This window comes from Hippoglossus stenolepis, chromosome 1 (genome assembly GCF_022539355.2).
Source record: "Hippoglossus stenolepis isolate QCI-W04-F060 chromosome 1, HSTE1.2, whole genome shotgun sequence".
Lineage (NCBI taxonomy): Eukaryota > Metazoa > Chordata > Actinopteri > Pleuronectiformes > Pleuronectidae > Hippoglossus > Hippoglossus stenolepis.
Genome location: NC_061483.1, coordinates 11,349,578 through 11,371,583, shown reverse-complemented (window position 1 = coordinate 11,371,583; position 22,006 = coordinate 11,349,578). Strand labels below are relative to the sequence as shown.

The following is a 22,006-nucleotide window of genomic DNA, read 5'->3' as shown; positions in this document are numbered from 1 at the left end:
ATAACAAAACAAATTAATTCAAGCAGACGTCACTGTTCCGTGTCGTGTGTAAACTTTACTGTGAAAAGGAAGCACTTCCTCCCTTCTGGTGATCATGTGACTGCAGCAGCAGCAGGACTGAGTGATGTCTGTTCTAACTCTGACTCTCATCACTGCTCTGATATGTTGCTCGTTAACAGGAGAGACGGCAAATGTTTCACCTCCAAACATCATCATCATGCTCATGGATGATGTGAGTTCATCTCTGTTTGTATCTTTTCTTCGTCTGTGATGTTATTTGTTTCCTCTTCATGTCTGAGGTAGTACTGTAGTATTTCCTGCTTGCATTATCTCAGTGGTGTTTTTGTTTTTCTGTCTGTGTGTGTGTGTGTGTTTTTGTCTTTCTGTGTGTGTGTCTTCAGATGGGCTGGGGGGACCTGGGGGTGTTGGGCCAGCCCTCTAAGGAGACCCCCCACCTGGATGCCATGGCAGCTCAGGGCATGCTCCTTCCAAACTTCTACACCGCCAACCCCCTCTGTTCCCCATGTGAGTCAGCAACAAGTGTGGTAAAACACTACAGGGCGTTTTTTCAACATTATCATCGGGTTATGAAAAGCTGTGGTGAACGTTATGCCGTCTGTAAGATCATCCAGCATGACCAGTTTGGCGGATTGGTCAGTGACGGTCAGTGATGGTCTGGGGAGGCCTATCCTTGGAGGGTCGCACAGACCTCCATGTCATGGCCAACGGTACCTTGACTGCTGTTAGGTACCGGGGGGGAAATCCTCAGAGAGATTGCCAGACCTTACGCTGGTGCAGTGGCCCCCGGGTTCCTCCTGGTGCAGGACAATGCCCTAGTGTGTAGGCAGTTCCTTGATGACGAAGGCATTGATGCCATTGACTGGCCCCCTCGTTCCCCAAGTTGGATCATCCTCTAATTTCAGTTTTTTTCCTTTGATTTTCCTTTGATTTTAAATCCAACCCTGCATGGATTTTGGTTTCCATTCACCGTTGTTACATCATTTTGTTCTCAACAAATTATAGAATGTACATCAGTAAAGATTTTCAACGTGAATAATTCATTCATCAAGATCTGATGTGTGATTTAAGTGTTCCCTTAATTTTTTTGAGCAGTGTACTTGAATTGACTCAAAGCCTTTAACAGCAGTTGATCGATTAACGGTATTGGTCTTGGTAGATATAGAAAACAAAAAAAATCTAAAAGCTGGAAGAACCTAATGTAAATATCAAAACTTAGATGAATACCAGAGCGATCCTTATTTCTGTTAACTTCCACAACAAAGAATAAATAAATGTTAAATTTGTTGAATTAGTGTAATGCTATCCAAATACAGCGTTTGTGTCCGAATCAGGGCAAGAGCATTATCAACTCTTGTTTTTTTGTTTGACAGTTGAAGAGAACTCTGATCAAATTACAGAAATTCTAATCAGTGTTTTCCCAATTACCTTTTTTAATTTTAACCACAGCCAGAGCTTCTCTTCTCACCGGTCGGCTGCCTGTCAGAAACGGTTTCTACACCACTAATGCTCACGCCAGAAACGGTACCGTCTCATCCTGTCTGTTCTGATTATCCAGCTGAAAATAATTTCTTTCCAGTTTCTCATTACCTATAATGAGCAGTGAAGTAATGGAAAGTTTGTACACTCATTTTTTTTTTTGCCTTATTTTTTTTTTCTAGCATACACACCGCAGGAGATAGTGGGAGGAATCTCTAAGGATGAGATTTTGTTACCGCGTTTGCTGAAGAAAAAGGGCTATGTCAGCAAGATAGTTGGAAAGTGGTGAGCTCCTCATCTTTAATCCAGGATTTTAGAGGTTTCTGGAGGTTTCAATCAGCGGTGGAGGAGGTATTCCGATAATTTAGTTTATAGCAGCAATATATGAAGAACCCGTACGACCTGGGATTCAAATCTCTGAGTGCAGCCGAGCCTCACGGAAACATAAATGTATTTTGATTTAAAAGCATTGATATCTCTCATGTGTAATGCATCATCCTCATTTGGAGCATTCACACTTCTGCAGTCTTTCATGACTGGGTTCGTGCTGTGAATATTTTTGCTGTGAGACGACAGTACTAACCACTGCCACACCGCGCCACCCACTAATCTATGACAATGCATCATATTTCATAAACTGTTCATGTTTCTTATGTGTATAATCTGGAATAATTCGAAATATTTAAGTACAGGGTTTCCATTTGAAATGTAGTGTATTAGAATCTATAAAGTCTATAAAAGTGCTGAAGGAAAAAATAAAACAGTTCTCCAAAAAGGCAGTTAAGTACAGTACTCGAACAAATGTACTTTACAACAAATGAATGTAAACATAGAATATTTACTTATTTAGTTGTTTTCAGTTTAAGGGTGATGCATGTTTGCTATTTGTAACACTGATGCAGAATTTAATGACCATTTTCCACTGTATACAAGACCTTTCTACTGTACATTTTTTGTCCCTGATATATTGTCCAGATATTTGCATTTCTTCTCTGTCGGTATGGAGATCTTTGTGCAGAGACCGAGAGCTCATGAGAAAGTTTTTAAAAAACGAGGAAACATCTGTCTGATATCACCAGCAAACTTACATTTGACCTGATTCTCACAGTGAGAGGTTACCTCCCAGTATCCAACAAAATCCATGCCTCTGCAATTGGACTTAGATAAAACACTAAGATGAATTGAAACCAACAACGGCCTAAAGGTTGTAACTGCAGCCCCCCAAAAAATCCAAATATGTACGTTGTGCTTTTGAAAATCATTCCGTCCCACAAGTGTTTTTGATTTGTTGTGCTGGTCTAAATTTAATAATGTAAAAACATGTCGTGTGATCCTTTAGTCACGCTGACGTCACGGTGAGTGAGCGCTCTTCATTTGTCACCACAGGCATCTGGGCCACAGACCACAGCACCTTCCTCTGGAAAATGGTTTCGATGAATGGTTCGGAGCACCAAACTGCCACTTTGGGCCGTACAACAGCAGCTTCAGACCCAACATCCCAGTCTACAACAATTCTGAGATGCTCGGCAGGTAGTACCACACACACACACACATGCAGCCGGATACACGACAGCAGACACAGAAGAAAATCTATAAAAATCTTCTCTCCCGATGACTCAGTGGAATAGTTCGGCTGTGTGTTCCTCTGGATGAGTTGACTGTCTCCCCTCCTCTTCCTCCTCTGTACCAGCTGTGCTTGTGTATTCCATTTTCCGCCCATTTGTTTTCCCCAAAACAGCCATATGCGTATTCAGGGTCATTGGAACTGGCAGCCGGGCGTGTTTTTCGCTTAGCCAGGGGTTTAATCAGCGCTGCATACCTGGGCCCTGGACAGACGTACACACAAACGTAGACACGTATACACCCAGACACACACACACACACACACGCCCTCAAGAGACGGCAGGTTGCGTTGGCTGTGTGCGAGGACACCTGGAGGAAGTGAAGCGTTACAAAAGAGAGATGCCTGTCACTGCTTCTGTGTTCGTTGTGCCACGCTTCAGCAACGCCTCATAACAGTTCCCTCTGCTCAGCTCTACTGAGACGTCCCAAATATGTCTTTCACCACCATCTACAAACACAATCTGCCTCAGAGAAATGAGCTTCCATTGCCTTAATGATATTGTCTACATTGGTTTTGGTCAATTTAGGGGCAATCAGATAATTGAAAAAAAAATAAAACGAGGAGAGGAGCAAGGGCACGGCGTCGCCTTAGCAGGAATTCAGATGTAGGTTTATTTAATGAATCGTATCAATCCACTTGTTTTTCAGATTCTATGAGGAGTTTGAGATTGACAGAAAAACTGGGGAGTCCAACCTCACACAGATCTATTTACAGGTAAGTTAAGGCTCATCCGTTCTTTACATGGCTGCGTCTATCTCAAACAAAGACTGTTTATAATTCCAATTATGAATATGAATGCCGCCATCTTGCGCATTTTGATTCTGAGTCTGTGCAGTTGCAATCAGGGGATGTGGCCTGTGATAGCCAGGTCCCGTCGATAGCCACACTCAACCAATCAAAATCAAAATGACCAAACTTACTGGGAGAAATGAACATTTGGACATTAGTGTGATAAGAACTACCTGAAATGATAGAAACCATCTTTGAGAGAATTTTATTTGAAATGTACTTTTGCCCTATACTGCAGCCAGCCACCAGGTGGCGATTGAGACGCTCAGGCTTCACTTTTGTGGAGCAGCCATGTCGTCCATCTTTATCCACAGTTTATGATCTCAAATGATACCTGTGCTTCAGTGGAGCAGAGTATTTCAGCTACACCCAATTTCCTTTCACAATTTCCTTTGTAAAGTAATTCATGGAGTAGAATATTATACAATAAAATGCTACTAAATTGTCCACGAGAGTCAAACACTGTCTTATATGTCAACATTAAATTAACAAATTAAAATTGTAATTGTTCTCTTCACAAGTAGAAGTGGATCTTTCACTTATGCTCACACTGAAGCTGATAATCTCTGCTGCCTACGTGATTCCCTCCCATTCTCTTCTGAAATGGATCAAAAGCAGCATGCAGAGACACACTGTGTGTTTGAGAGGTGTAACGTGTCATCACAAGAAGACGCTGGGTGGATCTGTCGAGTGCAGCTCTGTGAAGCTCGTTGTAGTATCGCTTATGAGACTAGACAACTGACTTGTTTCAGTCATGCAGTTATTAATATGGCTGATTTGTCAGATTATACTGTGTCTGATTTGTTAAAATGAGTTTTGCCCCGTTAGAATACAGCAAATGTAAGGTTTGTGTCAACTGGACCGTTCTTAGTGAATAATTCCCATATAGACTGTCTAGTGATTTTCTATTATTTTATGAAATGAATTTATTTCAGATAGATGTACAATCAGCAGCCTCTTACTAATCTACAACTATCTACACCCAGGTTTTGCATCATACCAAGATGTGTTTCTTATATTTGGTTATCAATATTAATGACTTAGAACAAATCATATCAGCATACCAGTATAATTTAACAGCACCACAAAGTGCAGCCACTGAAATTATCATAAGGTTGAACTCGGTGTCCTTAAGAAACAGGCGGCTGAGTTTACCACCCACTCAAAATATGGTTAGAATTAGTATTCAGTTGAGAAATAGGTTATTTACTTTATACAGCTTTACAGCAGTTCTGTGACAAGTGGTTTGTCATCTGTATTGACAGTGTTGTAACAGTCTCACTAACTTCCTTCCTCTACAGAAAAGTCTTGACTTCATACTCCGTCAGGCTGAGGCTGGACAGCCCTTCTTCCTCTACTGGACACCTGACGCCACTCACGCCCCCGTCTACGCCTCCAGACCCTTCCTAGGGAAGAGCCAGCGCGGCCTGTACATTATGTTCTACCTCACTGACTCTTTTATTGACACACACAGTTCAGCAGATGCATGAGGTCATAAAAGAATATATTTCCCATGGTAAATGCCTTTATCTGTGATTGGCTGTGTGCTGTAGGTATGGAGATGCAGTGATGGAGCTGGACTACAGCGTCGGTCAGATCTTGTCACAGCTGCAGACTCTGGGCATCGACAATAACACGTTTGTCTTCTTCACTTCAGACAACGGAGCCGCACTTATATCTGCCCCACATCAAGGTAGGTGAACACACACACACACACATGTTTTTTTCTGGCTCTGTGCTGATGACAGCCGGTGGACTTATGTAAGTATTGTGCCTCTTGATCACAATTTCTCAAAAACACCTTGAGGGAATTTCTTAAAAAAATTTGATTTTGAACTTTCCACTTGTAAATGCATTATTTATTTTATTATGAACGCCTGAAGAGAATTCTTTAAGATCTGGCACACATGTTGATTTAGACTCACAGGTTAACTGATTTGACTTGGGAGGTCAAAGGTCAAGGTCCCAGTGGCCTCACAAAACCTGTTTTTGGCCTCTTGAACATGATGTTTCAAGTCTGCCTTTGGGGAATTTCTTCACCCGTTTTCACTAAGACTTTAGACTTCAGTGGTCGAAGGAAAGGGTCACGTGACCTTATGAGTCTTGGAAAAACATCTGTTGATCCAAGTTTCATTTTTGTCTGACTCTGTTTAAATCTGCCCTGAATATGGGTGTGTGTCCTTTTACACTGATGCCGCTGCTGAATCCTCAGGTGGCAGCAACGGGCCGTTCCTCTGTGGGAAGCAGACCACTTTTGAGGGGGGCATGAGGGAGCCCGCCATTGCCTGGTGGCCTGGAAACATTAAAGAAGGCACGGTAAGAATACTTCAAGCTTTTTGCCAGACGATCAATCACCAAACCCCCACCATCTCCTCCTGAGGCTGGACTTGTTAGACCCTGGATGCAGAGCCAGTTGTTTTTATTCTCAGTCTTGTTGCTCCGTCATGTTCTGCCTATCAACAGGTACCAGGAGCTGAAATATTCTCTGTAGGGCTGCGGGCGATGCACAGCACTGAGAATAATGGAATAATTATTCCACTAATCCCCTCTTTTGAATGATTGTCGCTTTTTATTTCACTTGTGTATCATTTACCTCATTGCATGTGCACATTCTGACCCTTTAACTGGTGCAGAATCTAGTTCAATTTCTATCAAGTGACTTAACTCCAGAAACGGTGACGATAGACTTTGTGATTTCGGCCTCAAACCATGTGGGCACTTTCTTTTTTTTTTTCATCGTTTCCTCAAATATTTTTGGGCTAGAATTGATGCCCCAACTCTCTCTCTCACTCTCTCCTTATTCCATCCCCCTCCCCAATTTACCCCCCCACCCACACCGTGATCCCCTAAGCCCGTGCGTTCTGCAAATGACTTTTAATTGTATTAGGGGCAGCTGTGACACGGGGCTGTGACGCAGAGGGATTTGGTGGAGGAGCGAGCGGAGGCTGCAGTCTGCAGTAAGCCTTGCCCCTGGCTCATCTCACAGGGGTGTGCTGGGGCCTGATAGCGCAGCAGAATAGCGCGGGAGAGGGGGATTGGGAGCGTCTTAAGCGGCTAATCTGTTTGTGTGTTTGCTTAGGTTGGATTGAGCTGTAATGAGGACTTCAGTATCTGAATATGCCAGGCGCTCAGGATAAAGGAACGGGAGGAGTGGAGGGGTGGGGGTGGGGGGGCTTGGTGCAGGCAAGGAAGCAAGGAAGAAGTAAAAGAGGCGACTGGTGTAGAAAAGGGAAAAGGAGGATGAGTGCTAAAGATGCTGGCACTGCCGCGCTGCCAGGGACATTGTCGTGTTTGCAGGGCTTTGCTGCACCTGTGCCACATTATAACCAGCCAGTGTGTCTATGTATGCATGTGCCGAACGTCCTACATGTAGGCATACTTTTGACTGTGTTGTGGGATTGCTTGTATAACTTTCTTGAAGAGACATAGATGTAAAAAAAGCCGAGTTTGGATTTGCAGTTGGGGCTTGGCTGTGAGGACGAGGGTCGACATGGATCCTCCCTGAAGCTCTCTGGGGTTGTGATGACAAAGCGGCTTTGTTCGTGCTACTGTACTCGGCAGCTCTGGATCCACCACTCTTGTGCTGCATGGGAGGGACGACAGACCAGACGCAGGGTTGCCCCCCCCTCCTTATTTGGAAATCTCTGTTGATCTGTGCATTGAAAAGTCCATAAGCTCTCGGAGCAAAATAATGGAGACAACAAACAGCCATGCAAGCCTTTGTTAAGCAGGTTTATTGTAGCAGCTGAGCACAGACCAATCTTTATAGTATTAAGATGAGGTGGAGAGTTTTTAGGGGGGGGTGTGTGCTGGATCGGTGATGGAAAAACCACTTTACATCTTAAACGGAGACGAGCCCTTTTTCTGTGGATGCATCTGTGCGATAGTCATTTACCTGACTTGTGTGAGTGTGTAGGAAACTGGTTCGTCATCCACTCACATTCAGGAGGATGGAGATACGTGTACTGGAATGAAAGAGCGGGGGTGGTCTGAGCACAGGTGCACATTCAGCATTCTTCTAGTGCCCGAGGGGGGCGAGGAGCCGGGATGATGAGCGGGTGGTGGCTGTGTACAGGAACAAAGACGCGGAGGTGGGTGGGGTGTCGGCCCCGCAATGTTGTCGAGTGTCACAATCCCTTTTGTTGTGTTTTATCAGGCAACAGACACACAGGCGGAGTGGCAGAGACAGGGATAGAGGCACTGCCTCCTCAGATAACCAGCATCACCACTCACGGCACAGGAAGAAATGAGAGAAAGAGAGGGAGAAGGACCCTGACTTTAATAGAGAGTGATGAGTCAGACAAAAAAGGAGAAGAACAAAGGGTGAAGAAACAATGAAGTTCAGTGTGGACTGCAATAATGGTGCTGAGCTAATAAAGGAAGGAAATGAAAGATGGCAACATGTGAGATAGAGTTTGAAAGGTTTGGTTTTTGGTGTTGAGAGTTGTTAACAAGTAAATGTCAGTTTTGCTTCTTGTGTCCTTTTGTCCTGTCTTCTATAATGGTTTGTGTGTGTCTGTCTGAGGCGGACTTTAAAAAAAAAGAAATGAAGTGAGGGACTGAGTCTGTTGTGTGTGTGTGTGTGTGTGTGTGTGTGTGTGTGTGTGTGTGTGTGTGTGTGTGTGTGTGTGTGTGTGTGTGTGTGTGTGTGTGTGTGTGTGTGTGTGTGTGTGTGTGTGTGTGTGTGTGTGTGTGGGAGAGAGTGTCTGGATGTGCAGATAGATCATGGAATGCGTTGCAGAGCCTTTACTGTGGCTAGTTCTGTGGATACAGAAGAAAAGGGAATTCATTTCAGTGCTTTGGAGCTTGTGTGAGTGTGTGAGTGTGTGTCTGCATGTGTGCTGGCTGCCGATAGGAGCACAGCGGCACACGGCGGTGCAGCTGCAGAGGCCTGATAGCGCTATCTGATTGTGAGCGTGCCGTCGCCCTCTAAGGCTCGCTCAGGAGAGAATGGAACGGAAGATCAAGGATGACAGCGAAAAAATGGCATTTTATCTGAAAATAGTTCAAAGTTTATAAATAAAATAAAGCTTTTCACTGGGACTGGGAGAAGGAGATAAAACACCAGCTTGCTCCAGCCGCCTGCTTGCCCCGGCCCTGTCCTCTCCTTACTTCCTCTGCTCTCTTTCCTTTCCTCCCCCCACCAAAAAAAACCCCATTCAGACAGAGGCATTTTTGGAGGTTGTATAATAAAGCTGCAAGCAGAGATTAGAGAGGAGACTGGTGAAATGCATCTCTTTCCTACATGCGTGCACACAACCACACATGCAAACATCCTATCGTGACCATGCGTTATTACCCTTTTATTTTGTTCATAAAGAAAATTCTGCGAGAAAGAGGAAGCTTGTTGTTGTCCTCCAGCGTAAAACAGATCATTCTTGATTTTTGCAACAAAAAGCAAAATCATCGAGATGAATGAGAGATGGAGACATATCTTTGACGTTAAATGGGAACTGTACGTTACGACCAATTTGAGTTTTATTCACTTTCTCCAATTCTAACTCACCGATTGCGTGACTTGTTCTCTATGTGCGTCTCGTACTGCAGACAGTGGTTGTATTTAGTATTTTCTTTGTGCAGGTGAACTTCCAGTTGGCCAATGTGATGGACCTGTTCACCACCAGTCTGGCTCTGGCCGGCATCAGCCCTCCTGATGACAGAACCCTGGATGGACTGGATCTGACACCGGTCCTGCTCAACCGCTCCCACACACTCCAGAACAGGCGCGTACATACACTGACTGTTACAGGATTTTGGATTTGTGGCCGATAGTTTGGGAACAATATCCCTCCCTTCATTTACAAAAAACACTTTGTATGTTATGTTCGTATGTAGAGGTAAATGAGGCACTGAATTCCAAACAATTTTCCTAAATTTGTATCTGAAAGGCACGTTTTTATCAGAACTTTTCCTGTCAGCCCCTGTAGTAAAATGTCCGGAACGTGTCCGAATGAGCCCATGTGAGAAAACAGTGGGAAAATGCCCAGAGAATTGATGACGTTACAACATGCGATGATCAAAGAAAACTGAGAAAAATGGAAAAAGTGGAGCCACACATGTAGAAGACGCCGCCTAAGACATCAAGTTGGAAAGACAATGAGAGTGAAGAGCTTTCAGTGATAAGGGCCGCTGTCGATGTGCTATAAACAAAATCACAGGATTTTTGCAGCAGCATTTAAACATCATGTCCTGCTGCCACCTGCATGGTCTACTCAGATGACTACAGATATCTGTAATGGACATTTACACTAACTAAGAAATAAACATTGTGACTAGTGGAAAATGAACTGTAGATATTTTTTAAATAGAATTATTATTACTACTGATTAACTGTTAAGAGCCATAGTTCTAGGTGAGTTGGTCCACCACACATATGTACTGTACTTAGCACTGTCCCCTTCTGTTTGGATCTCTCAGGATGGATGTTAATACCAGGTCTGAATGGAGCCATTGACATTTCCTCTTTGTGGTTCTGAGTGAAACATTTGGTGCAAACATTTTCTCCTGTGTTCACTTTGGAAGAAACGTATCTCAGCATCTCTTCTCCCTCCTCTCAACATCAACAGGCCCATCTTCTATTACCGTGGCGATGAGCTGATGGCTGTGAGGCTTGGACAGTATAAAGCGCACTACTGGACCTGGACCAACTCATGGCAGGAATTTAAAGAAGTAAGGGTCGTTTTTAACACAGCAACTCTGTCCCGCCTTCATTTCCTCAGTTCTCCATTTATGCTGCCGCATCCCCCCCCCTCCCCTTGTCCCCTCTAATCTTACTCAAACACACAAACACTCTCAGTGTTGGTGTTATCTTGAAAATGGCTCATCAGTTGACTGCTGTGTACATCAGAGCGTAATGAATATTAATGAAGAGCCCCCACATCAGCGAACTTGCATCATTCATCAAGCCAGTTGACTTGTTTGTTCTAACTCCAGTGGAGATTGTCTTCCTCTCCATTTACATACCATCGTTCCTCGCTGTAGAATTTGTTTCTTTTGGCACCATGGAGCTTAAAATGAAGAGAGGTAGACGCCACAAGTATCTCATCAATCATATCAACTCAGTGCTGATTAAATTTGGATGAATCTGAAATCTGACACTTGAGTTTTGAGTATTGTCCATCTTTCTCTCCTCTGTTCATAAAAACAAAAAAAAGCATGTTCTCCTGTCCTCCCTCCATGGCTCCGCTTTTTCCTGTGATCCAGTTTGTTTTATGCCCCATCGGTCGCTTAAATTGCTCTCTCCTTCAGGGCCGCTGAATCAATAGCAGCCTCCTTTATCAACTCATGTGAACTGAAGTGGAACTTCACAAATAATGGCATCTGATTGCCTGTGAGTTGCCCATCGATTCGGTGTGTGTACATGAGAGAGGGAGAAAGGGAGGGAAACAGATAACATGTACATGTGTGTTCCGTTTCGCTGTACAGATTCTGCATGTCTGAGTGTGTGTTTGCTTTATGGTGCAGCATTAGATCTATAGTGTGCTTCAGTGTGCGCCATTATCGTTGAATCTTTTAACAGTTTCTCTTGTAAAACCGACGGCACTTTCCATAAACATGAAACCTACAAACTACTTATACCCTCACTGTCAGACACTGAATCAAATGTTTTGTAAATCAGCTCAAGAAGAAATGCTTGTTCCAAGGTCCATGGTTGAGCTTCTTTTCTAGACGCACACAATCATGTCTACTCACACATCCACTTACAAAATAGCTTGACCCTTGCGGCTGTGGCTCATGAGATAGAGCGGGTCGTCCACTAACCAGAAGGTCGGCGGTTTAATCCCAGTCTCCTTCATTCTGCATGCTGAAGTTGACTAACGATCCAAATTTCTCCAGTGCGGTGTGATTGATGTGATGGAGGAAGTGCTGCACATAGATGCACTGTGTGAATGTGTGTGAGTGAATGGCAAACTGTACTGTGAAGCACTTTGAGGGGTCATCAAGACGAGAAGAGCGTTTTATAATACAGATCATTTACAACTCCCTTAAAGATTCAAATTTAACTCTTCTTGCAACACATTGAAAATCCGAACCGTTTTCCACTTGCTCCTCAGTTTATAGGTAAAACTTTAAAACATGATCTGATCCAAGAGGAAAAATAAACAAGGGAAGATGTGACGAACGAAATAACAGGTTAATAGGTGGGAGACGTACTGCTCCGTCCTGGCCGTGCTCACAAAGCTCAGCCATGAGGAAAATGAGAAATTTCACAGGCGTAAATGGCTCTTATCAAACTCCTCAGGCAGCGTAGTGACGTTAATATTGCCAAATATAGTTTGTCCAGACTGTGGCTCCTTTTGTATCTGGTTTGCTGAGAAACGTGTGTTACACTGGGAGCTATACGACGGCGTTTAATCTTTGTTGACGACTTCACACGGTGATGAAAACTGAAACAGGACGTGTTTCCCTGACGTTTAATGAAATAGATGGTGCCGAAGGTATTGTACTGCACTCCGGGGCTACAGAGAAACTCATGACATTAACTCATCCACTGACTTTATGGTAGAAGGGAGACAGGCTAACTGCTTGAGAGCACGATGTGTGATGTACATTTGAGATTTCATACGACCAATCAACATTAAGTTACTTCAACAAGTGGCTCACAGTGGTGGAAGAAGTAGTTAGATCCTTAACTTACAAAAAAGCACCAAAGTAACAGTGGATGTCCTCAAGTTAACCTCATGCATTTAAAATCGTAATTGTACTTAAAGGCACACAAAGGTTGCAGCAAAATGTACTTAACAAATCAATAAAGTACTCGCTCTCCATTAAAAGACCTCTGTGACTTATTAGATTTATATATTCAATATATTTATTCACACTTACACTATTATTATTATAAGAAATGCTGCATATTTAAATAACTTACCATATCAAGGGAGATCTAAGCCTGAAGAGTAAGTAGTTACTACAGCAGTTAAATAAATGTGGTAGAGTAAAAAGTACAACACTAGAGAAACACTCATTAGAGTGCTTACCACCGCCAAGGCCCAAAAGTCCCCTCAAATTCCATCAGGCTGCACCAAAGTGCATAACACTCAGAGATATCAGTTCCCCAAATTATGTTTTTTATCAAGAACCATAAAGTGAAAACCTCCCTGCCCCCTAAACGGGATCCACATCAAAATGTAATGGGTTCTTTCATAACAGACACCACGTCCTTCCACTACGTTTCTTGGAAATCTGTCCAGTAGTTTTTGCATAATCTTGCTTAAAAACAATCCAACAAACAGAAGAGTGAAAATATAAACCTCCTTGGCTGAGGTAAAAATAGAAGTATAAAGTAACAGAAAAGGAAAATACTGAAGAACAAGTCACTAAAAATTGTCCATGTAAGTTGAATGAGTGAATGTAGTAACTTCTCACCAGTGGTACATGGTTCTCTTGGATTTTTATTATATTATTATTCTTGTTAAATAGAGAATATTTAGAAATTTGTTTTAGACTTCATCCACAGTCTCCATGAATTAATTGCTCTTCCTGCAAATCAGACTGTTTTTTCCCACCCTAATAGACAATATTGTCTTTAGAATCCACGCTGCTACCCCTGGATGCTCCCGCACCTTATCTTGTAATAGTGACGTCTCTGCTCCAGTCTGAAAGCAGCCTCGTTGTATCTATAGCATTAATGTCAGAGCAGATATGGAGTTCTCGCTCTTATGTCTTGGCTACAAGAGACGGAGTCAGGGAGATACAGTGCTCACAGCAGGCCTCTCTCGCTGCTCCTCTGAGATTGTGTGGTGGTTTTTTTTCATTCTCTTCTGCATTTCTAAGCTGTTGGCTTCAAAAGACAGGACACGTCTGGATCAGAGGAGGCTCTGCGGGGCGGGGGGGTATCTATCCCTCTCACTCCCCCCTCTCTCTCTCTCTCCTCTATATGTATTTTGAGGTGCTCCGTTGAGTGATCTCAGAGGGGGGCTGCAGCACTGCCTTACAGATGAATGCTTTCTCAATATTTGTCGTGCTCATCAAAAATTGTTTGTGTATGTGTCTGAGTGTGTGTGTGTGTGTGTGTGTGTGTGTGTGTGTGTGTGTTGATGGAGGGGGCCGATCTCCAGGGGTTCTGGAGGAGTGAGTGTGACTCAATCAGACTAAGATCACTGCGAGGCTCATGAGAATGGAGTCCGGGAACAGGAGCGGAGACGTGGAGAGATTTGGAGTGGGGGAGGCAGGAAAAGTCCTCAATTTTGTGAAAGGACTTGAACCTCTCTGTGTTGTATCGACCGTCGCTGCATAAATAACACAACACACCTGCAGACAGCGTGCATATAGACAACAGTACAAAGATTTACCATTCAGCTTAGAGTCATAGATCAAAACTAAATCGAAACATCGAGATCTCTTCGGCTGAGTTTAGTACATTTCTTTTAAAAGTGGAGACATGAGTGAATGTCTGTGTGTGTCAGTCCTGTGATACTCCCTCATGGCCTTCAATGGATAAGTGGTACATTGATAAAACATAGAGGAACGTTTTTGTTGTGTGGGTGTGTGTGTGTTTGAACGAAAAGAATCAAACAAAAGCCACTAAAAAAGACCAAATTTGACACATATGTCCAAAAACAGGAAGTCAAAAAAGACGAATTACGAAGAACAAAAAAAAATATTATTAACCAGAGGGTCACTTGTCGAGCGCATACCTCCGCCAAGGTTAATGCCTCATCTCACCTAGTTCAAACAAGAGAAAGATAAAACCAGAATTTAATGGGTTCTTCCTTGGGTCATGCTCCACCCCTCCACAAAGTTTATAGAAATCCATTCAGTAACTTTTGAGTAATCCTGCTAACTAACAACCATTCTAAGTACATTTTTTTGTTTTATTCAGTTTTTACATTTCATTTTTCTTAGGTTTTACCTGTAACGCAATGTTTTGTTGCCTTCTTGGCCCGTTCTTTTCTTGATAACGAGATTTATCTTATATACGCCTGTGAGGTGCATTAATAGTAAAAGCAAATATATATGTACATATGTTTTGTAGCCAAAACAGGACAGTTCTGCTGGTTCCTCTCATAGATCCGTCGTATTCCAGCAACAGAGCTCAGATTGAGTGCTGATCTGTTCTCTGTGGTTTCAGAACAGACGTGCTGAAGGCCTGTAAAATGGCCGCAGATGATTTAGAAACATTGAATTGTTTTTATTCCCCCCTCATGTAAATGTTGCTTCCAAAGAGGCAAAGTAAATTGAATGCACAGTCTGAATTAGAGCTTTATAAAGATACTCAGATTGTGTATTATTGTGCAATGAGGGCAAAGTCCTCATCTTGGAAGGCCCCTCACTATTCAACGGGTCAGAAGTGTATCATTGTGTATCATGTCTGCTTAAAGCTGTTTGCTGTGCATTGACTTGATCATTATCCAATGTGGAGTTAGCTTCAAATATGAAAATAAGTTAACATTAACATGTGGCTGTCTTCTCTTTTAGGGCATTGACTTCTGTCCATGTCAAAACGTCCCAGGTGTGACCACTCACGACCAGAAGGAGCACACACTGATGCCAATCCTCTTCCACCTGGGACGGGATCCTGGGGAAAAGTTCCCAATCAGGTGAATTTCCTGGAAAAAAAATTGATTGATTGATTTCCAGAGAAACCGAGGAGAATGAGCGAGGGAAGTCAAACAGGAGCAAGAGAAGAGATGTTAGAAAACGAAGAGGCGAGGTGTGAGAACGGGAAGGTTGTTTGCCTGTTGGTAGCACAGATTGTGTATGAGATCAATGCTGATTCAGTGGCATGAAAAAGAAGGCGGCGGATTGATCCGCTCAGCCAGAGCGCGCCTGATTACACCCTTCTCTTTGTGATTGCAAACAGCTCCTTAAAGATTACTATCTGGGCCCCCCCGAGCCTCTGGTGCACCACTACGGGTTATAATTGCAAGATAAATTGTTCATGTCTAAATTGAGAGCGAGTGCTGTTTAATGGAGTTTTGTGTGTCTGTGCCTCAGCTCGCAGGAGAGTTAAGAAGCTCAGAGCAGAAAGTGATGGTGGAGGATGCAGGATACGGCTACATCCACACGACTACGCTCTTCCTTTGAAAACACAGCAACTCTGCAATGGATACGCTTGGTGTCTAAAACTACTCCGGAGTTTTAGAGCAGCTAAACGGAGAAGTATGGAAATGCTGCTAGTTCCCTTTTTAGTTTGAAAACTCTCATTTTAGTCTGGATGGGCAGAAACAGAGGATTGGAATCGATGAGGTAGACACTCATAGCCGCTTGTTGATTGGGTCTTTTCAGTCAAGATGTATCTTTAGCTGATCTGTCAGGCTCCTATCACATGACCCTCCTCCAGAAGAAAACAACCAGCATCAGCCTCGGCTACCTGTGCAGAACGCAACATGGATGATCTATCAAGAGCGTAGCTGACACTGTTGTCCGTGCTAACAGCTGCTGTGCACTTGAATTCTCTTGTTTGTAGCTGAGCTCTTTCTGCAACTAACAACCAAATGCTTCCTGCGCATGATATGTATTATCAGGGGTTTGAGGATGGACGGGGATTAAAACTGAGATGGAGTCAGAAACGCTTGTGTGGACAGAGATTGTCTTAGTTTGAAAATGACGTTTTTCAAATCAAAATGTACGTACGCTAAATAATGGTGCAAAGATAGATGACATCACCTTTTTACGTCACGCTGTCACTATAGAATATTGATTTGATCTTTAAAGAAAAAATGACGCAAGCAGAGAGCATGACTAATACATTAAGATCATCTCAAAATGGCTTTGATGAGCGAATATTCCTTTTGGCTCCCTGCTACCGTGGAAGCTCCCGGACTGACCTTTCTTCTTCTGCCTTCTGCAGCTCTGCCTCTCGAGTTCTGCTCTGACCTCATCTCTTCTTCACCTCGCGCTCAAACTGCTCTCGGCCGCGGTGTGAGATTGGATGATAAAACATTAATGTTGTTTTTCATTTGCCCACCTTTTAGCCTTGCTATTCACTTGGAAGAATAAAAAAAAAAAAAACAATCAATATGCAGCCAGGTGTAGTGCTGGATGTGCACACACACACACACACACACACACACACACACACACACACACACACACACACACACACACACACACACACACACACACACACACACACACACACACACATAGAGAGAGGCATGCTCATTTCTGCGCCCTCCCACGCTGAGGGGTCAGTGGGTACTTCTACAAGGTCACTCAGCTTCATGACCTCTTCACTGCTCACCCTCCGTTCTTCTTCTGTCCTCTCTGATCTGCACCATTCTCCCCAAACGTTTGTCTTACTTTTCCCCCCTTGTTTCTTCTCCCTCCCCACTTACTGATATGCATCTCAGCTCCCTCCTCACCGCTCAGCCTCTGTCCCTCTGCATCCACTGGGACCGTTCTACTCCATCCTAGTTAAGCCTGTGTGTGTGTGTGTGTGTGTGTGTGTGTGTGTGTGTGTGTGTGTAACGTACACATGTGTATGTGGGGGTTTTGTCCGTGTGCTCCTCGGTCCCCCAGCTGGACTGGCTGCCTGGCCATCATTAATCTCTGTCGACACCTAAAGAGCCACTTAAGATGATGTAGGGCCTGTCTGCACACATACCTTCACTACTGTCGCAGGCTGTGATATAGCAAAGAGTGCGCACACTCACACACACACACACAAATGTATATTATAATTATGTAACAATCATCCAGTCGTTTTTAGTTTCAGTTGTTTCTCTACTGTCTTTTAATTAATGGCTGCGAGCCGAGGCCTAGCTGCCATTGCTTCAGACGTATGTGATTGGTACAGTGGGGTTAGAAGACGGTCGGGTCTGTGCTGGTGGTCCTTCTGTCCGGGGTCTGCACCCATAGAGTTGAGTTTGAAGTCTGTAGCCTTTTCCCTGCCCTCCACTACGCCCCCTACCTCTGTGACCTCAGGCCTCGAGGTTAACACACCCTGCCCTTCTCACCACCTACCTCAGCTCACACACACACACACACCACCCCTGAGCACCCCCCCCCCGATCAACCAGAGTGGAGTCCCAGCCGCTACACCGCAGGCAGCCCCCCGCACGGCCTGGCCTCATATGCTGCCTGCCACCGCGCTCTTGTGTCCCCAATCAATAGTCCTCACTGAAGTGCTCAATTTCCACCAGGGTGGAGAAGATGGTGGAGGGGAGGGGTAGGCAGGACAGATGTATTTGATTGTCTCCTCAATTCCCCCACCTTCTGCTACTGTGTGTGTGTGGGTGTGTGTGTGGGTGTGTGTGTGTTCCAGCAATAGTGTTATGAATCAGTAATCAGAGTGGTGACACACCTGAGCAATGCCCCCATCCCCCTTGGGTGCCATACATTATAAATCAAAAGACTCAATTTGCATACAGCCTGCTTATTATTCCAGATTTTGCCTCTACACCAGAAAGCTAAGGGTTATAATCATGATAATGAGGTGTGCTGACTGTGGGCTTTTCATTATTTGTTTGCAGAGGAGGCATAAACAAATGATATTATTAGTTTTTTGATTTAGAGGTCTGCATTGTAAGGTTTTTCGGCGCGCCCACGAAACAATAGGAAACTTTGTGTCTCGTGCAAGTTTTCTCCTGCTTTGCTTGCAGACTCGGATGGAAAAATGGAATTCTTCCAGCGCTCTGATAAATGTCCCTTACATTTACTTCTATTAAGTTGCTTCATCACTTATCGCCAAAATGAATCGCAGCAATCAGTAGCGGGCGCAGATATGAGGGGAATGAAATATCCCTCTCGCAGATCGAGATCGGGCGGAAGCAGAATTTGAGATTTGAGATAGCCGAAGCAATTTAATCTGGATGTCTACGTTTTGGAACCGTAGGGAGCGCTAATCTGCTTTTAATTTTTTTTCAGTTTGGATCACAACGCAAAGATAGTTGGCTTATGACGAATGTGGCAACGCGAATACACGGACTAATTGCAGCCGGTTCAGTAGCAGTCGAGTAATTGCTGGGGGAAAGTAAAGACTGAGAGTATGGAGGGGAAGGAGCAGGTGCCGGCTGATGGAGGAAGCCTTGCTGCCCTGTGGGAGATCTAAGAGGGGAGGGGAGGTGTGAGCTGGACAGAGCCTGGGGTTATTACTCTAATTGACACTTCACCTCACACACATGCACATGTTCCCCAGGGGCCAATCAGAGGGCCGGGCTTGCAGCGGAGGGAGGATGGAGGGTTGGCACAGGTGCTGCCGGCGAGTGTATCGAGGGTGTAATTGCACTGCTGATATTTGTCTATCTGTGTGTCACGCCACCAGACTCCCACTCCCCCCCCAACACACACGCACACACAGACGTGGACACACAGCCCATTAACCCTACAGGTCCTATTGAGAGCAGCGTTCCTTTGAAAGCCTTCGGGGCCCCTGTGTTTTACACACTGAATATAATAATGCACAGAGGTGCTCGCGCTCACCGGTGTCCAACAGCAGTAATTGAGAGACAGGGGAAGGGATAGAGGTTACATAGTTCACCCCCGCTGAGCGCGCCTTCCCAGAGGGCGCACGAGTGGACGGCCTGTTTTGTTTTTGTTGTTGAAAAGCTGCAGCATGTCCCCGCTATAATATAATGACTTGAACACTTAGTCTGTTGTATGGTTTTATTACCGGACACATGTTCGCACTGAATTTCGACTTGGAGTAAAACGGCCGAGACAAACGGGTTAAACAGAAAACTGAATGTTTGAGTCAATGGATTTTCTCTTTGTATTAAACATATAAACATTCAGTGTTATCAGACTAATCTACGTTATTTAAGCCTAAGATTTAAATTGTGATATATATATTTTTTTATTCTGGCAGGAAGTCATTCTTTATGCTGAGCATTAGAATTAAACGCGTTAGTCAATTGATCGAGTGGCTGATTGGCAGAGAAATAATCAGCTATTTATAAAAAAGAAAAAAAATTGAGTCCATTTTCAAGCAACGGTGCCACGTATCCACTGGTTATAGCTTCTACAATGTGAAAATTTGCTGTAAAATCACTGTAAAAAGAGAAATCTGGACTTGATCAGGCAAATCAAGACATCTCAAGATTATAGTAATAACTTTATTTATATAGCACCTTTCAAACAAAGTTACGAAAAGCTTAAAAATGAGTTAAGTATATCCAAAACACAAAATATAACAAGATAAGATATTATCAATAGTTTTATTATGAATATAATAAGAATAGATGTCAACTTGTGTGTGTGTGTGTGTGTGTGTGTGTGTGTGTGTGTGTGTGTGTGTGTGTGTGTGTGTGTGTGTGTGTGTGTGTGTGTGTGTGTGTGTGTGTGTGTGTGTGTGTGTGTGTGTGTGTGTGTGTGCGTGTGTGTGTGCGCAGAGTTATGAATCGGGAGTACGAGGACGTGCTGAGCAGGATCTCTCCAGTTGTGCAGCAGCATAAGAAGAGTCTGGTGCCCGGGATCCCTCAGCTCAACATGTGTGACCTTTCAGTGATGGTGAGATTTACGTTTACTTAAATAAGTTAAATTACTTTCATGATGCACTTATAAAAAAAAAGAATAGTGGCAGACTCCTAATTCTGGTTTGTGTGAATAATGCATGTTAGAAAAGTTGATGGAGCTGTTGTGAAAAATATAAAATCAATTAAAGTTGCTATAGGTTTCCATTGAGCTCCGTATCATCCATGTTCATCCTCCACTTCAACAGTGTGAGCTTTTATTTTCACATTTGTTTATCACTATTGTATAATGTGAATCATATTTGATGAAGTCGTTAATTAATTGTCCTCCAATCTGAACATTTTCCTCTGGGTTATTTCAAGCAGCTGAATGTAACGTGGCTTTGTCTCCTCAACGACACGTTGAACAAGCTGCTCTGGATTTATTTGTGTCATAGCACTGCCCCCGGGTGGTGAACAAAATAAACACCATTTTATTTAGGGTTGGTGTGTGTGTGTGTGTGTGTGTTTTCCTGTGATGCAACGTCCTGTCCTGTGTCAAGATGAAGTTGATCCTCAGTCAAAATGTCTATTAACAATATAATCATCTCATTTGGAAACATTAGTAACATTTTTTGCATCATTTGAGGGTCTGAAGTCATAAACTCTTCCTTCATGTTTCTGATTTTAAAGACTTGTGAAGTTTGAGGAATTTCATTATTTGGTATTTTGAAAACCTTTTTAAGACTAAAGTTTGTGTTGGTAAACATTGCACAGTGCAGTGAGAGGCTTAGTCTGTGAGGAGGCTGTGCTTGATTTACTTGTGAAGTGAGATTTTGTTAAGCGCTGCAAAAAGTTCTAAAGGTAACGAGACCAGATGTATATTTTAAATAAATAAATGTACGTGTAAATTATTCTGCTATTAAGAGATATCTTTCCATATAGTTTCCATGTGATGACCCTGAAATAAATGGCATGATAGGTCGGTATCAATAAAGGGAATAGAAACCAACTAATAAGACCTTGAGGACAGGACTCAAAAAGGATCTTGTGCTTGTCCCCCCGAGTGACAAAAAGCTAAATTATTAGTAAGACACATTTAACAATTTTGATGAATTCATATTCTTGTGTTTTACTGTGACGGCTGCTCTCTGTTGCAGAATTGGGCCCCCGCAGGCTGCGAGAAGTTAGGAAAGTGTCTCAAAGGGCCAAAGTCTGAGCCGTGGAAGTGCGACTGGCCACACTGAGAACAAAACTGCGGAGCCAGACATGAGGAAAAAGAAGCAAAACCTTTTTCTTTTTTTTAAAGTGCCTTTCTGCAAAATATTCATGTTGAGTAGCACCAAGAGAATCTTCTTTGTGTAACAACATTGATTTGATTGTGGAAATAACTTTTACTGCTGTGATTTTAAAGATCCAACAAGTGAATTGAGTAAATGGATCAGACTCATTTCAGTGATGTGGAACAAACAGGGAAATGTATTTATTTTCATCGTGCCTCAAGTAATAAACTATACGTTACTATAAGTGGGATTCATGGATTGATTCTGTATACTTTTGATGTGTTTTTTATTCAAATGTATCAGGACTGTATTTGGGGCTGATGTAAGAATTAAATATGTTTTATATTCAGTGTGTTCATAAATTATTCTTTATGTCCACAAAAAACAGATGGAGAACATTTTTTACAAATTTACTGTAGTTCTGCTCATGGGTTAAAAAATAACACGTGACACATGATTTCACAATAAGTGAGTTAACA

At 43.2% G+C, this 22,006-nt stretch overlaps 1 protein-coding gene across 3 annotated transcripts; it reads left to right on the top strand.

The window, feature by feature from the left end:
- Window positions 1–93: 93 nt before the first annotated feature.
- On the top strand, window positions 94–21,876 carry galns (galactosamine (N-acetyl)-6-sulfatase). 3 transcript variants are annotated; one of them, XM_035155607.2, is made up of 14 exons: window positions 94–232; window positions 402–525; window positions 1,468–1,542; window positions 1,680–1,782; window positions 2,884–3,027; window positions 3,769–3,835; window positions 5,212–5,339; window positions 5,464–5,603; window positions 6,123–6,226; window positions 9,491–9,633; window positions 10,477–10,579; window positions 15,329–15,450; window positions 20,185–20,302; window positions 21,405–21,876. In XM_035155607.2, the coding sequence occupies exons 1-14, from the start codon at window positions 125–127 to the stop codon at window positions 21,489–21,491; spliced, it is 1,566 nt and encodes a 521-aa protein (XP_035011498.2). In that variant the 5' UTR covers window positions 94–124; the 3' UTR covers window positions 21,492–21,876. The 3 variants fall into 3 exon arrangements, with proteins under 3 accessions (XP_035011498.2, XP_035011499.2, XP_035011500.2); XM_035155608.2 differs by lacking the exons at window positions 402–525; window positions 1,468–1,542; window positions 1,680–1,782; XM_035155609.2 differs by lacking the exons at window positions 94–232; window positions 1,468–1,542; window positions 1,680–1,782.
- The last annotated feature ends 130 nt before the right edge of the window (window positions 21,877–22,006 follow it).